General features: G+C 40.5%; 1 protein-coding gene across 4 annotated transcripts in view; it reads left to right on the top strand.

The window, feature by feature from the left end:
- Positions 1-16,428, top strand: part of LOC147253711 (zinc finger protein 236) — a 64,927-nt gene that overhangs the window by 12,048 nt on the left and 36,451 nt on the right. For all 4 annotated transcript variants that reach the window (XM_086218959.1, XM_086218958.1, XM_086218956.1 and 1 more), the window contains exons 7-10: positions 8,446-8,568; positions 9,649-9,822; positions 11,469-11,646; positions 15,700-15,972. In XM_086218959.1, the coding sequence (XP_086075085.1) occupies positions 8,446-8,568; positions 9,649-9,822; positions 11,469-11,646; positions 15,700-15,972 (748 nt within the window). The remainder of the gene's footprint in view (positions 1-8,445; positions 8,569-9,648; positions 9,823-11,468; positions 11,647-15,699; positions 15,973-16,428) is intronic.

Below are 16,428 nucleotides of genomic sequence, written 5' to 3'. Positions count from 1 at the left end.
AGTGGGTAAGATGATTAAAAAAAGACAGTGAGTAGCAAATAAAGGTAAATGCACATGTTTTGTATCATGATATATTAAGGAGGGACTTGGCATGCATAATGAATACTAAAAATATACTAAATAGTATATTTTTTATGACATATGTCATATTTAAATAAACACATCAAGTTGCTAGTGTGCTAGATTTCCTTAGATATTTTCAGCTCTTCGTAAGTACTGAGGAGCATGTTTACAGGGGGTAAAATAAGTACTGAACACGTCACCATTTTTCTCAGTAAATATATTTCTAAAGGTGCTGTTGACATGAAATTTTCACTGGATGACGGCAGCAACCCATACAACCCACAAATGCAATGAAATCAAACCTCAGATGTTCATAAATTAAGTCATATGTAATAAAATTGAATGAAACGGGGGAAAAGTAAGTAGAAAAATGATGACGTGTTTGATTCTTATTTTACCTGCTGTACGTGCTTTTTTAATTACTATACTATTTTCTCTGCTTTTCAAAGAGACCTGTTGGACAATCAGAATCTCTGTATAAGCTGTCCAGTTTGCGTGAAGTGTAACATTTACATGTGCAGAGGACGTGCTCTGGTTACGACGTTAGGTTACCTGGTGTGTCAGTAGCGTGCATCACATGCAGGTTGACGTACGCCTTATTAGCATCACAGTTCTCACAGTCTGCTATTAGCAACTTGTTGGGAAAAAGACATTTCTAGATAAACCTCTATATTTGGCACTTTTAACACCATAAAAGAAAACTGCTAAAGAAACACACTTATCAACTTTAGAATGGAACTTTGACATGTTTAACGGTTTACTTTCCTGGAGATAATACAAAAATTGAAATATGTACAATAGAAATGTACAAATTTTGACATTAAAAACATCTACATTCATCAAGTCCATCATATATGGAAGGCAGGGAACTGGAAAAAGTTGTCTCTCGAGTATCCATCCATCCATCTTCTACTGCTTATCCTGTTCAGGGTCGCGGGGGGGCTGGAGCCTATCCCAGCGGCCTTCGAGTGAGAGGCGGGGTTCACCCTGGACAGGTCACCAGTCCATGGCAGGGCCAACACATAGAGACAGACAGCCATTCACACTCACAGTCACACCTACAGTCAATTTAGAGTATCAATCAGCCTCGTCCCCTCTGGATGTCTTTGGACTGTGGGAGGAAGCTGGAGTACCAGAGAGAACCCACACAGGAACAGGGAGAACATGCAGTCTCACACAGAAAGATCCTGTGCTCGAACCAGGGCTCAAACCAGAACCTTCTTGCTGTGAGGCGGCAGTGCTGACCACTGCACCACCGTGCCGCCCTCTTCCATAACTTGATTAGGGTTATACTCTGTTTACTAGACACCAAAAGAAGACCCCCCTGGATTGGGTGTGGTTTTGATTGATTTGATTTGACTGAGTGAATCCGTAGATGAGATCCACCCTATAAAATAGAACATTTTCTGTTGATCTCATTTTATCTACCCTAACCCTCAAGTTGCAGACACTTACAGATCTTGACTGTATGTGTCCCTCATGGTTTATTATATCTTGATTTGTATTTTCATGGTAATTTTTTTTTCTACAAAGCATTTTAAAGCACCATAATTTGGCGTAATTATGAAACATATGGAAGAAGTGCAACAATTGTTGAGTAAGTGGAATAATTGTTGAGATATATTCTCACCTCTTTTGTGTCGTCCGGGTTTTGGCATTTTAATGGCGTAGAATGAAACGAGTCTGAATAAAACGTGTCGCCCTTAATGGACTGGGCTGAGCTGTCAGATCTAATTAACACTTGCAAGTGCATATTTGGTGGACAGAATTTTTCCTTCAGTAAGAGAGAGACATTTCCTCCCTGCTGCCATGATTGTAGATACTAAAAGCCTGATGGGGCCAGCTTATGGAATTAGTTGTTACCAGCCAAACTGCAGGTTCATTTAAATAATACATCCAATTTTCACAAGTGTTCTTCAGCTTTGCACACAGACTTTTTCCTCGTTATTGACCAATCTTTATAAATGAAGGAGGTCAGGTGTTATTTTTAATACATTTCATGATCCAGATGAGTCCTCCGGGGGCCAGTTCATTCATGCTTAAAGCCACTGAAGTGTTCATTCACGCTGCTTAACTTAGTTGCACGACCTGCAAAGAAATAGCACCTCCACACCTACACTTCTGCATCTGCCACCACGTTGTGATGCACCTTTTCCGTAGACGCATCATTCCTACTCCCATGCTATAGAGCATTTTCCAACCAATGAATGAAGACAGACATCCTCATTACAGCCCTGCATTCACTGTCATCTGGAATTTCACTTGTCATGTTATATTTTGAGGGTTTTCTCACAAGTAATGAAAACCACTATGCTTTGAACTGAATTCTCAACATATCCTGGAGTTGTGTTGTAAAGCAGTTTGAGGACTTTATAGTGTGATTAAGGTGTATAGATGTCTGCGACTCACCTCGATCATCTGAAGATCAGAATCCTGCATGCTTGAATTCCTTTGTTGCTTACTCCATCCTTATTCCAGAGGGGGTCAGTGCACCGATGTGCACAGACATTTTGAGGGGGCTTTTGCACTCACCTGAGAAGGGCACCCGAACCCCAATATCAGCAATCACTCCTGACCCGTCAACATGTATCTGAGTGTTGTCAATAAGGTCATTTAATGAACCACAAATGAATTTTAAAATAACTAATTGCTTTAAATTCTAAGGATTAATGAAATTAAAAACAAAACAAAACATCATTACTCATACAGTTTCTTGTAACAAGTTTAAGCAGGACTCTGACTTTGTGTCTTGAGGTGAATGCTGTCATTTATCGTCTGATTATGACAGATGTGGTTCTGTACGGTGATCACACCGTTTCACCAGGGCTCGGTGGTCCTTCATCCAATTCCTTTAATCAGTAGCGGAAGCTTTGTTAAGCCCTCAAACTTTTTTGAAACCAATAATGAAAAAAACACAATATTCAAACTTTAAACATAAAACTATTTAAAAAAAAAAAAGATGACTATGAGCTGATTTTGTTTTTGTCCTTTAAAATACAACTGTGAAAGTACATCTGGCAAATTTGAGTTATTGGGCCTTTAATATAAAGTGTCTGATCGTTATAAGTCAATAAATGAGTACCACAGAGAGTCTGAATTACAGTAATAAAAACTGTCCATCTGTCTATAGAATTTTCAGAGACAGGAATTTAATCTAAAATAAGTAACCTGAAAGAAGCAAGTTTCTACCTCTCAAGTTCCTGCCTAAAGGTACCTAATAGTTTGGGTTATTTGAATTGGCGTTTGTTTTTTGGCCTTATTTCAGCAGCTTCTTGTAGTTTATGCACCAGCAACAGCTCAAATACAAAGTTATTTTTCATTTACTTTTGTTCCTCCAGATGGGCAGTTAGCCTACCTAGGCAACGATAGCTAGTACCCATGCACGTCCTTGTGATGAGGTCATTATGGTATGTGAAACCAGTAAATACTCTGTGACAACACATAAACTGAATTGTAATTAACAGTAAGTTTCTGTAAAATGTTTTGTGTCAAACTTTACGTGGTCACGTTGATTCCCATCGCACGCACCGCGTCATTCAAAGCTAAACCAGGTGAAACCAACGAAGCTACTGATGAATCAGATCGTGAATGAAGGCTAAACCAAAGGTTCAAATCCTCCCCAAATGTGACGACAAACAGGAACTATCAGGCAAAAAAGTACAAAGTGGGAAGATTAAATATCTCAACCAGCACCTTTGAAAGTTGGTGGAAGTTGGTGACAGGGAGCCAAGCAGGAGTCATAGTTGCTGTTCAAGCAGCACAGCCGGACCGTCCGAAACACCTGCTCCTGCTAATGCTAGCAACTAATATATCTAGAATGAGGGAGGCTAGTCGTTACAGTGTTAGAGGAAGAGTGGTCAGCAGTATCTTGGGAGTATTGGGTGAAGTTTTGAGTGAGATGTTCAAGACTCTTTGTGTTGGAGTGTTGAGGTCACGTCAGGTCCAGAAAGAGACAAAGTTACAAATGAAACCATGAACAAAGCAGAAACATAGATATCATCCACGCAGACTGTAGAGACAGCTGAGATGCTCAGGGTTCTTTAAACTTCATTTTTATTTAATAAATCATTTGTGTCACCAAGCAAATGAAGACATTGACCATTCAGATTCCGACCATGAAGGTGGTCACAGACACAGGTTTCAAATCAACCTTGCTTCTGTTCATCGTCCTGCATCCTCAATCAGTCTTGGAAGCTGTAATCTTTTGGTGCCTCTTTACTGTTGAAAACATTCTCTCTCAGTTGGAGTCTGGCTGATTTGTTTTTCCATCAAATGAACATTTTCCAACCCTGCCCTCCATTGTTCAACAATTGTTGGCTTTACATTCCTCCATAACATTTTAAAGGTCTTCTTAAAGATGTGGGTACGTCTCCCATCTTCTCAGTCTCTCATCTTCGGTCTGTGGTGTTACTTTATCTCCCCAAAACAAGAGGAGTCTAAAATATTCTCATTATATTTTGTTCCCTGCAACACAAATTACTTAGGGGCTGAAGTCCTGCCACGTTTTACCCGTGTGGATCTTCGAAGAGTCATTTCTGCTTTATTTGGAAGACGCTTGGCTCCTGCAGCAGGTTTGATTGTGTGCATGGAGCACTGCATAGGCCCCTGAGCTGCTACAGCCACATCATTCACTGGTGGGGGACTCTCTTCTTCCGGGGTTGTACACACCTTCAGGGAATTTCTGTGTACAGTGTGTGCTCTGCCCCCTTTCTCTGGCTTCACCCTGTACATCAAGCCAGTGTTTCCCACTTGCCTCAAAATCACAAATGGTTCAGAGTCCCAGCAAGTGCCTCGTGTGTCCTCTCCTTGGCTTTTGCGCACCCACACTCTGTCTCCCACTACCAAAGGGAGAGCACTAGCTCTTTGGTGTCTGTGTTCAGAGGCTGCATTATCTCTGTTCTTGCAAGCCTCATTGAATTTCGACGTCATTTCCTCCAGCCTCTTCAGATCACGCCGATGCTGGATTTTCAGATCTGAAATGATCCTGCCAGCAACACATTTCCCTTCTTCAAATCTTTTCAGCTTTTGCTGGAGCTTCCTAATCTCTGCAGAGAGCTTTAGGTTCTCCTTCCTCAGATCAGCACTATCTCTGTCTTGTCCCAGTATCTTTCCCTGGAGACGTTCCATGACTGCACTCTGGACCAGAGCTTGTCTTTTGTACTCAGCCCTCTCAGCTGGAGTACAGAGGTGCAGCAGCATCATTCGGGCCTTCTCTAACTTTTCAGCCTCGGCTATGGCCATGTACTTAAGGATGGCTTCTGCCTCGGCCTCCACGGCTGGTGGGTATGTGAGTGACATGGTTGTTGGTTAGCTGTGCTGCACTCGGTTTGTCTCAGTGATAATTTCTCAACAAGGTTCTTCAACAGTTCTTCAAGGACCTTAATACTGAAGCTGGTGCTCTTATATACTGCTCCCTGTCACAATGATGTCATTATGTTGCCTGTGATCTTGATATTCAGTGATGTTCCCTGTCAACTTGATGTTCCTGTGATGTTCCTCAAAGAAGATGTCGTTCCTACACACGATCTCCCCTCACTGGAGGATCCTATAGAATTTACAATGACAAATGATTGTCGTAGCTCCCACAGTGACACCACAGTCTCAGTGAGATCAAATTCAAAAAGTATTTTGGCGTTTCATTACATCTACTGTCAGATGGGGAGGGTCATGTTAATCAGAGGAGGAACTGGAGGTGGAGCAATGATCTGGACAACTTAGTAGAGAAAACCCGTGGGGGGGTAACATAGAAGAATCAGTTTTATAGAAGACAAAAAATGGTATTTTGCTTCAGAAATACAGATTTGTTGACATATTATATTTGGAATCAAAGTAAAGTGAACATTGAGGTTTCATTTCATGATTTTGACAAATGTATGGATTTGATAAAGCAGGGACATGCAAAAATATTTTGAGAGGATGTTGCTAGAAACTGAAATGAATGCACCCCCAACCCTGACATCAGGCACTCCTGACCTGTCTTAATCAACCAACCTCAAATTAATTTTAAACTCAAGAATTGCTTTAAATTCTAAGGATTAATGAAATAAAATAAACAAATTATCACTTTTTTTTAACTGGTTTTAACAGCAGTGTGATTTTGGGTGTGGTGCTTAATTCTGCCATTCATCATTTGATCATAACAGATGTGTGTCTGTGGTGATGAGTCCGTTTCACCAGGGATCCATGGTGGTCCTTCATCTGATTTCTTAACCCTTTATCGGGCACTCATTGAAATGCTTGGAAATTATAATTCAATAAATGAGTACCACAGAATGTCTGAAATAAAACAGTAAAAAACATCCGTTTGTGAATAAAATTTCCAAAACCAATTTGATTGAAAACTCATTAAAAAAAAAACGAGCAAAGCAAGTGTCTCTACCTTGCAAGTTCATACATAAAATGTGTCAGAAGCTTTACACATCACAAGTAGTGACATCTATTATTATCTAGTCTGATTCAGCAGAGCTTGAGAATCGTCATGCATGCAGCCTCCTGTGTTATCCAAAGCTGGTTATGCTCCGTTCACATAATAGCATAACGTAAGGCAGTGTGGCGCGACAGTGACGTGATGCAAATGTGACAAGCTTCTGACAGTCAGATTAGGAGGTCTGTAATCCCCTGGCTCTGGGTCAGATTTTGCAGTCCCTGAGTCAAGGTACTTAGTAAAAATTTGGGTTATTTAGATTGGCAGTTTCTTGTGGTGTAATTTCAGCAATCATGGGCTATTTGTATTTTTGCAGTAAAAAAAAAAACCCAAAAACCTAAAGTAAGAAGTTGTTGTTTCATTATTGTTGTCAGGATTGGCAACTCAGCCAATAGGACGAATGTGCTGTTGCCCAGCAACAGTAGCCCATACCTGTCCGTGTTCATATCAGAAGACTGCAGTTCTTGTAGTCATTGTCAAAAGGCAAATTTTTCTCTGCAACCATGAGAGTGCAACTGTATTTTGAAAGTTTTTTTTTCTAGTTTTATCCTATGTCTTTGAGCTCGAAGCTATTTCAGAGGCTCACACTCACCTCTCCAACTCTGCAGCTGCAACCTTGAAGCCTGTCAAGATGCCCAAATTCTGTAGATCTTTGAGATGGATTTTTAAGTATTGTTATTGTAAAACTCTCTTTAAAAAAACAAAACAAAAACAGGAAGGCTCAGGAGGTTGAGTGGCCTTCTAGTGATCAGAACATTGTGGGTTCAATCCCCGGCTCCTCCAGAGACCCTGTTGAAGTGCGTTTGAGTAGAACTGTTCCTTACAAACAGGTTCCCCGTCCACCAGGCTTGTTACCTTTTAATATGATGAATTTCATCCTCTTTAATATCTATTGTTCCCAAATCTCCCTTTCTGTATGTACCACCAATCATTCTCAGCTGTACAAGTAATGAACTTCACCTCACACAAACCTTCTACCTCCATAGAATATCAGCCTCTACAAACTCTAGAATAATACCACTCCTCATCCTTCATAAGGCTTTCATTTCTGTCAGTTCTCAAGGGGCCACTCAGACAGACAGACAGACAGACAGTCAACCATCCTCCCCATATAGCTGGCTCTACATCTGTACACTCTCATCCTACTTACCTATCATCTTGACGCTGATAGATTCTCAGCCGAGAGCTCCTATATGCTCTCTAATTTATCCTTCCTGGCACCTTACACCACAAACTCCGCTCACTTTCAGTAAATAATCACCTTCTGATGAAACTGATTTCCCTTTTTATCTGTTTGATTCTTCATGGAAGAAGAATTTATTTCCATTCATTTTGGTATTAACGATTTTCACTTTCACTTTGATTTTTTTTTTTTGGAACAACATTTTAAACTCCCACCCACTCATTTGAGTCATGTATGTCTCCTTAAAGGCTCTACTGTATTTTTTAAGCAGTTTTCTGTGTTTTGTTTATCTTCGAACTCTCGCCCTTTTAATTCCAGGAAATATCCAAACATCTTTCAAAACGATACAACTCTGACAATACCGATAGACTTCCCTACCTGCGCCCCAGCACTACTTCATCTGCCAATCTCTGAATTATCAGTCCTCAAAATACAGTTTTTAGTTGAAGTTATATTTACTGTGTCTGACTTTAATATTGGACATACTTAAACGAACAATTGTAACAACGTGTAATTGACATTTACAAAACATTATACATTTCTTACTTAATAATTACCTGAATTAACATTTGACCAAATGTTTTGTCTTCTTATCGTTAAGGAAATATATGCCGCCATCTTTACAAATCTCAGTGGAATATACAGACTCAGACAGCTCAGGCATCATAAATAAACCATTTGAGAGATGAATACATCCCTGCAACGATACAATACACTTACTGTTGTAACAGCCAGTAATTTGAATGTTTTGTATGAATCTCATTTGCTTTCACAGACCAAAGGTGTACCATTGTTCCCGTGCTTGGACTGCAGTTGTGTATTTAAGAAGCTGGGCAGTCTGAATGCCCACATCAGCAAGATGCACATCTCTGTGATAGAGGTGCCCTCCACCACGCCGGTAAGAATGTTTAAATTTTTTTTTTTTAAATATATATATATATATATATATATATATATATATATATATATATATATATATATATATATATATATATATATATATATATATATACACACACACACACACACACACACACACACAAAACACAACCAGTCAAGTTTGACACCCTCCTGTCAGCCAAAATAAATCTGTACTTCCTGTACTTAAATAACTCAGTGTTGTTTCATCATTTTATCTTTCCAGTTTCCTTCTCCTGTTAATCCCCTTGGGCGTATCTTATCATCGGCGATGTGAAGCTTATATTTATTTCTGCCTTATTATTTTGTTCCGAAAAAATAAATAGAGTGTTGTAAAAATTTGAACAGTTAACTTGTGAATCTTTATGTCATTACATTATTTCATTCATCTTACATATAGGAAGAGATTCAAGGCTCCATCACACTGGAGAAAAGTACTGTTCTTGTACTATAAACAAAACTGGTGTCAAGATGGTTGATCTCCTGTATGTCACTGTTTTTTTGTATGATTCACCTCGTTTTTGCTGCCTTGGGAGGAAGCAATGTTTTATCTTTCAATTTGCCGGTAAATGATGATGTGTTTTTGCACATCAGCTTTTTGACATTCCCAGCATGCACTGTAGAACTCTGAGAGCTTCGTTTGTACAAAGAGCTACGTCCTGCTATGCTTTTGTGCTGTTTCATCCATTTCCCTTCTGAGGTGAAGCGATCAAGCAGATTTCCTGCTGATGTACTGTCTGAAGTGCATCATAGAGACCGATAACTTTCTCTGCTACAGCTGTAATAATTTGTCTAAATGAAGTTGGTAATTAGTTGGTAATTAGTTATCATTATTATTATTTCTTTTTTGTGGTTCTATATGTAATCATTCTTAGTTGACTTCAAATGGTATTTATCACTGTGTCAATATTCGGTGTTCAATCATGAAACGCTCACCTCATTTTATGTTCCTGTGAGCTCCTAATGAAAATTAGTCAGCTTTGAAATTATGGCCTGTCCTCATTTCGTGGATGGCCCCTCATCACCTCACTCCTCCGCTCACTTTTCTTTGCTCCCACAGGAGACCGAGACAGCGGGTCAAGCGCCGGGGGTGTCAGAGGGCGGTGAGGCGGTGACAGATGTCATCCAGCAACTTCTAGAGCTGTCAGAACAGGTCAGCGGGGAGACAGTCCCACCACAACCTCCGGAACCAGCTATCACCATGGAAACTGCCATCAACCAGGACATCCTTCAGGTGAGTCAACGTTTTACACCCACACTAAAATTGATGATCATCATAAAAAAACAACAGCATCCAGGTTACGGCAGACTGAATCACACCAACCTGTGGAATGCAAATGTTCATCTTAACTCAGCAAACAACTGCTTCAAATTTCATAATCACTGCAACCATGGATCCAATCGATGGCAAAGAAGCTTGGAGGATATTTTTAGTATCATTAATTTTGAATGAACCAGTGCTCATGGAGCATCTGTACGGGGGGTGGGCAGAGCTTCAGGGCTGTGATTGGAGACTACTCAAGCATGCAGGGAAAGCACAATTGAAAAGTAAGGCAGTGAAAATTAGGCAGGAAAAGAGTACATTTAAACAGAGAAAATAGCGGCAGACTAGCTGAAATAAGTGGCTACACAGGACACCTGCAGTTTTGAAGGGCTCAGGGGCAAATCTGCAGGGATTCTGTATGTTTTGATATTTGCTGTAAGACTGTGGTGGGTGTGAAGACCAACTATCGAAAAAGCACAAATTTTTGGGGCAGCCATACCCATTCAGAAATGTTGTCCAAAAAGAGAAAAACAGAGAGTAAAACAGCATGTTAAGCAGATGTAGATCAGCAGTCGTGACTACCCAGGAACTCTCTGGGTGTGTTGTTGAATGTTGGTCACTCTTCCACGGCCAGTCCAAAACCAGTTTTTCCTGTGCACTCTGAGACTGCAAACGAAGTGCAGATCTCAACTCTCAATGCTCAGCCTCATCAGTTCACATTCCAGCACTCACCTCTGATCACAAGCTTCGGCAAGTGATTGAAAGAATCACAAATGTTCCATTATATTTGGGAATGTCATGCAGCGTGAAGACTGTGGACAGTCACTCACTGAATATAGTTGCAGCCCTTCTTCATGCTTCAGGCAACAAGTTCTAAAGTCCAGTCCAATCTGGGTAGAGTTGATAATCTGTTACAAGATGGATGAAATTATGTTCTTACAGATTCATACTTTTAAATACCACCTCACTTCAGCTCCAGTCCTTGAACATGACACCTACTTCTCACTATTATATTCACAATATCCTCCCTTTGAGGATTGTGATTTTGTCTCAGTGAGGTAAGCACACACATCACTAACGTTCTAGACATCAAAAAGTTAGTGGAAAAATTCATGTGGAAATGATTTAGATGAATTTCAACAGTGTGAATATATTTGTACTCAGAGAATAAGAAGGAAAAAAACTTTTTGGGGGAAACTCTCCAAGATGTCTCTTAAATGATGTTTGGAATCGAAATTTCTGTCATGCTGCTTTCCATCAATGTCTGATGGCTGGATATTTTTTGGTGGTAGAAGTGAGAGTGGAGGCTCTATAATGAATAATGAATTCTCACCAAGATGCTTTGAATGCTGCTGCAGGATTGAATCAAGCCTCTGCTCTTCAGCACTAAAGAGTATTGGTTTAATACAAATTAAACCATGGTTCACATTGTTAGATTTATATTTAAAATAATCGATGTTCAATAAATTAGATACATTTAGAAAGCATAATGTTTTAGGATTTCAATCTTCCACGACCTCTTGTTTGTGTTGGAATTCTTTTGTTGAAATTGTCTTAAAATATCAACTATATTTAAACTGTGGTGTTTGGAACCGATTTGTGTTTTGTTTTCATAGCAAGCTCTGGAGAACAGCGGGCTGAGTGTGGTCCAGCCACAGAGTGATGCTGCATCCAGAGAGTCACAGAGCCAAACCTCTGAGGGCGCTACTGCAGAAATCAAGAAAGCACAGGCTCCAGACAAACCAGCCAGGGAAAGGAAAAGGAGCATTTTCAAGAAGCCTATACAAATGCCAGGTAGGTGGGGGCAAGATCTCAATGGGTTTGCTTGTGCCTTTCAGTCTTGTTATGGATAAAATGGCTTGAAGGGAATATTCAAATGGAAAATCTGTTGGAAGTTCCTGGATTATCAGAAAATCTATCACTTTTGAAACATTTGCATTTAAAATACACACAATTTTGAGTGTATGTGACTTTATTTCATGGTTTACTTATGAATAGAACAAGACAAACACACGTAGCATCAGAATGGGACGAATTAGATTCGTCATAACAAACACGGACAGTTGCAATCAGATTCAGCCCATCATTCCCTCCGTGTGTTTGCTGGAGTTACGATTCTGGTCAGCAGGCCTGTGAAAACATTTTCAGCACATGGATTTTATGTGCCATGCTGCTGCTGGCTAGCTCGCTAATGAATCATAGCTCCATTCAGTCAGACATTGCAAAAGGATTGATTCATGGATAAATGGCTAAGAATGAGATATTGAACACGTGGACCTGCAAAACATTACTAAAGATGTTAAAAAAGTCAATCCCTAAACAGAGATGTTTGAATGTTTATATTCAAGGTTGTAAGCACGTGTTATGAAAGACTGTTTTTCGTAAGCCTGAAGCTAACAGATCAAAGGCGTTCCAAAGCTGGTGACAAGGTAAAAAGAATTTTCTGTACTGCAAGTACTTTTGGATCAGTAAATGCCTTGAAGGTCAGATTAATACCTCCCAGTTTACTGGCAATGATTACAATTTTCCTCATGTTATTTTTCTGTGCTACCATTGCAAATGAACAGCAAGTGATGCCAAGAGTAGGCCCTCAGCAGAATTTGATTGACATTAAGTGAAAATGAAGCCTCTGCAACCCTCATTGTTGGTACATTAAGTGCATTTGTTAACTTTTTACCTGAGACCAGCCTGATGTAACAGACAGGGTGTCTGGCTGGAAGTGGCTTCTTTCCTCAAAAAAATCCATAGAAATGTATTCACAGGAAGAAAACAGGATGATAAATGGGAAGACAGATAGAATTTTTTTTTTTGTGGAGGTTCATAATGCTGTTTGGGATGTGTGTCTTAAGAGTACAAAAGGCATTTTTTTAAATTGTATCTTTACTTTACAGATATTTCAAAGATTAACTTGTTGAGAATAATCAAATCTATCACTTCTTCCTTCATCTTAAGAAATAGAACATTAAAGATTTTAGGGATGCATGATGAGATTTTAGGGATGCATGATGATGGCACGGTGGTGCAGTGGTTAGCAAGAAGGTTCCAGGTTCGTGCCCTGGCTCCAGCACAGGATCTTTCTGTGTGAGTCTGCATGTTCTCCTGTTCCTGTGTGGGTTCTCTCTGGTACTCCAGCTTCCTCCCACAGTCCAAAGACATCAAGAGGGGACGAGGCTGATTGATACTCTAAATTGACTGTAGGTGTGACTGTGAGTGTGAATGGTTGTTTGTCTCTATGTGTTGGCCCTGCGATGGACCGGTGACCTGTCCAGGGTGAACCCCGCCTCTCACCTGAAGGCTGCTGGGATAGGCTCCAGCCCCCCTGTGACCCTTTACAGGAATAGCGGTAGAAAATGGATGGATAGATGGATGGATGGATGGATGGATGGGATGCATGTAGGGCTGCAACTAACGACTATTTTAATAGTCGACTAGTCACCGACTATTCAAACGATTAGTCGACTAATCGGATAATTTTTTTTTTTTGAGCATGAAGTTGATTTAATTATGTGGCAAATGATAATAAACACAAGAAAGATGGGTTCCATGAAAAATACATCTTTTATTGAACATTCATTAATTTAAAATACGTTTGTCAGGCACAGTCTGGCATAACGCTAGAGCTCTCTTTTATAGCGAAAATTCACTTATAAAATGTACAATGTGTGTCATAAAAACCGTATTGGCTTGAATGTGTGAGATGTGTGTGAGATGCCTCACTCTGTTGGAAAAACGCATCTGGCGACAATAGTCGACAATGGAATTCATTGTCGACTATTTCTATTATCGATTTTTGTCGATGTCAACTAATCGTTGCAGCCCTAGATGCATGATAATGGATTTTCTTGCCAATATCCATTATGCTGATATTTTTGATTTCTGCTAATGTCAATAGTCAAGTCAAGTCAATTTTATTTGTATAGCACCAAATCACAACAAAAGTTATCTCACGACACTTTACAGGTAGAGCAGGTCTAGTACCACACTCCTTCAATGAATTTACACCCAACAATTCTCCATCAGCAAGCACATCCTGCAACAGCGGCGACGAAAACCTTCCTTTTAACAGGCAGGAACGTCGAGCAGACCCAGGCTCAATCGGGACGGCCTTCTGCTTTGACTTGTTGGGGGAAAGAGAGCAGGAGAGCGGGACAGAGACAAAGACAGATAATGGAGGGAGACAGATATGCAGAAGGAAAGAGTGGGACAGAGATAAAGAGAGAGAGAAAGGGAAGAGACTGATGGACAGACGGGGACGTGAGCAGGTGGAGCTATGGGTGGTAGCTTGAGCCTCTTCAGGTCTGCAGCCTCCTCCAGCAGCACCTGGGATCTGGGATGAGGGGAGCCCGAAGGCTCCAGAGAAGAAGACGAGTTAGTAATACGTATGAGTATGATTTATGTATGACACATATAGGAAGACAGAGAGGAGGAGAGAGAAGCCCAGTGCACCATGGGACATCCCAAGCCTATAGCAGCATATCTAAGGGCCAGCCTAAGCAGCCCTAACTATGTATAAGCCTGATCAAAAAGGAAGGTCTTTAGTCTGCTCTTAAAGATCGAGAGGGTGTCTGCATCCTGGACTGAAACTGGGAGACGGTGCCACAGGAGGGGAGCCTGATAGCTGAAGGCTCTGGCTCCCATTCTACTTTTAGAAACTCTAGGAACCACCAGTAACCCCACAACCTGGGAGCGAAGGGTTCTAACTGGATAATAGGGGAGTATGAGCTCTGTCAGGTATGAAGGAGCCTGACTGTTGAGGACTTTGTATGTTCGGAGAAGAATTTTGAATTCTATTCTAAATTTGACAGGGAGCCAATGCAGAGAAGGCAGTACAGGAGAGACATGGTCTCTTCTACTAGTTCTCAGCATTTTGGATCAGCTGGAGAGTCTTTAGGGACCTACTGGTGCAACCTGATAGGAGGGAATTACAGTAATCCAGCCTGGAAGTGACAAAGGCATGGACTAGTTTTTCTGCATCCTTTTGAGACAGGATGGGTCTGATCTTAGCAATGTTTCAAAAATGAAAGAAAGCAGTCCTGGAAATTTGCTTAATGTGGGCATGAAAGGACAGATCCTGATCGAAAAGAACTCCTAGGTTCCTTACGGTCGTGCTGGGGGCCAAGGTAATACCTTCCAGGGTACCTATCTCATTAGATAGGGTGTCTAAGATGTTTTGGGCCCAGGACAATGACTTCAGTTTTGTCAGAGTTTAATAAAAGGAAATTAGGGGTCATCCAAGTTTTTATCTCCTTTAGACAGGCCTCCAGTGTAGTCAGCTGATTTATCTCATGAGGATGCATTGACAAGTACAGCTGTGTGTTGTTAGCATAGCAATGAATATCATGTGACCGAGAGGAAGCAGATAAAGGGTGAAGAGGATTGATCCAAGCACAGAGCCTTGTGGAACACCATAAGTGACTACAGTGGTTTGCGAGGGTTTATCATTAGTTAGTACAAACTGAGATTGACCTAGTAAATATGACCTGAACCAGTTTAGTGCAGTTCCTTTAATGACAATGACATGTTCTCTATTATCTATATTATCTATGTAATATTGTCTGTATAAAAACAAATTTAGATGATATTCACATTGTGTACATGTACATTTTTTTCTTTATTTCCAAAACGATCAGACAAGCTTAAAAGTTATATATTAATTGTTTTTTTCATCAATGATGCAAACTGACACAATGCCAATATATTTTTTTAAAAAAAGAACAATATCTGATGATTCCGATGACATGCTTATATCACTACTAGATTCTGTTCAAAGTGAAAATGACACCAATCAACTGGCGGACTGAATGATTGACTGAACCACTTCTTTTTTTTTTTCTTTTCCATTTCCAGGCTCCATCAGAGAGGAAAATGGCATTCGCTGGCACGGCTGCCCATATTGCTCCAAGGAGTTCAAGAAGCCCAGCGACCTCGTTCGCCACATCCGCATCCACACCCATGAGAAGCCTTTCAAGTGCAAACAGTGCTTCCGAGCTTTCGCTGTCAAGAGCACCCTAACAGCACATATGAAGACGCACACAGGCATCAAGGCCTTCGAGTGCCAGTGCTGTCTCAAGTGTTTCTCCACTTCTGGCAGCATGAAGGTACACATGCGGCTACATACAGGTGAGGAGCGTGTGCACTCGCATGTAAACCCAAAGCAAAATGAACATTTTCTTCCCTGTTGTCATATTGTTGTTCACGTCACATCGTTTTAAAACTTGTCGTCTAAGCCACTCGTCTAGGAGTGTCTGCCAACATAGTCGCTACGCACAAGTTAACTGAGTCATATATTAGCTTTCACCGTAATGTGTTGCTTCTTTCACTTAGGATTCAGCTATATCCTGTTATAAATTATACAGAACAATACAAGAGCTGGACCTGTGTAAATATAATGGCTTCTGCTGTTAAAAGCTGCATTTGCATTCCTCTGTTTGCATTTATTCTGTTTTTGCTCCTCCGAGAGATTACTTTAAATAATCCTCAAATAATAACCCCCGGACATGAAGCACTGGTCCTGGTGTGAATAAATACAACCCTAACAGCAGGAATTATTACGTCCATCAGTGCATTAGTCCCTCT

The sequence above is a fragment of the Aulostomus chinensis genome, chromosome 11, assembly GCF_037954235.1.
Source record: "Aulostomus chinensis isolate RoL2024-O1b breed Wild chromosome 11, RoL_Achi_v1.0, whole genome shotgun sequence".
Lineage (NCBI taxonomy): Eukaryota > Metazoa > Chordata > Actinopteri > Syngnathiformes > Aulostomidae > Aulostomus > Aulostomus chinensis.
The sequence above is the reverse complement of the archived record's forward strand: the minus strand, read 5'-3'. Positions and strand labels throughout refer to the sequence as shown.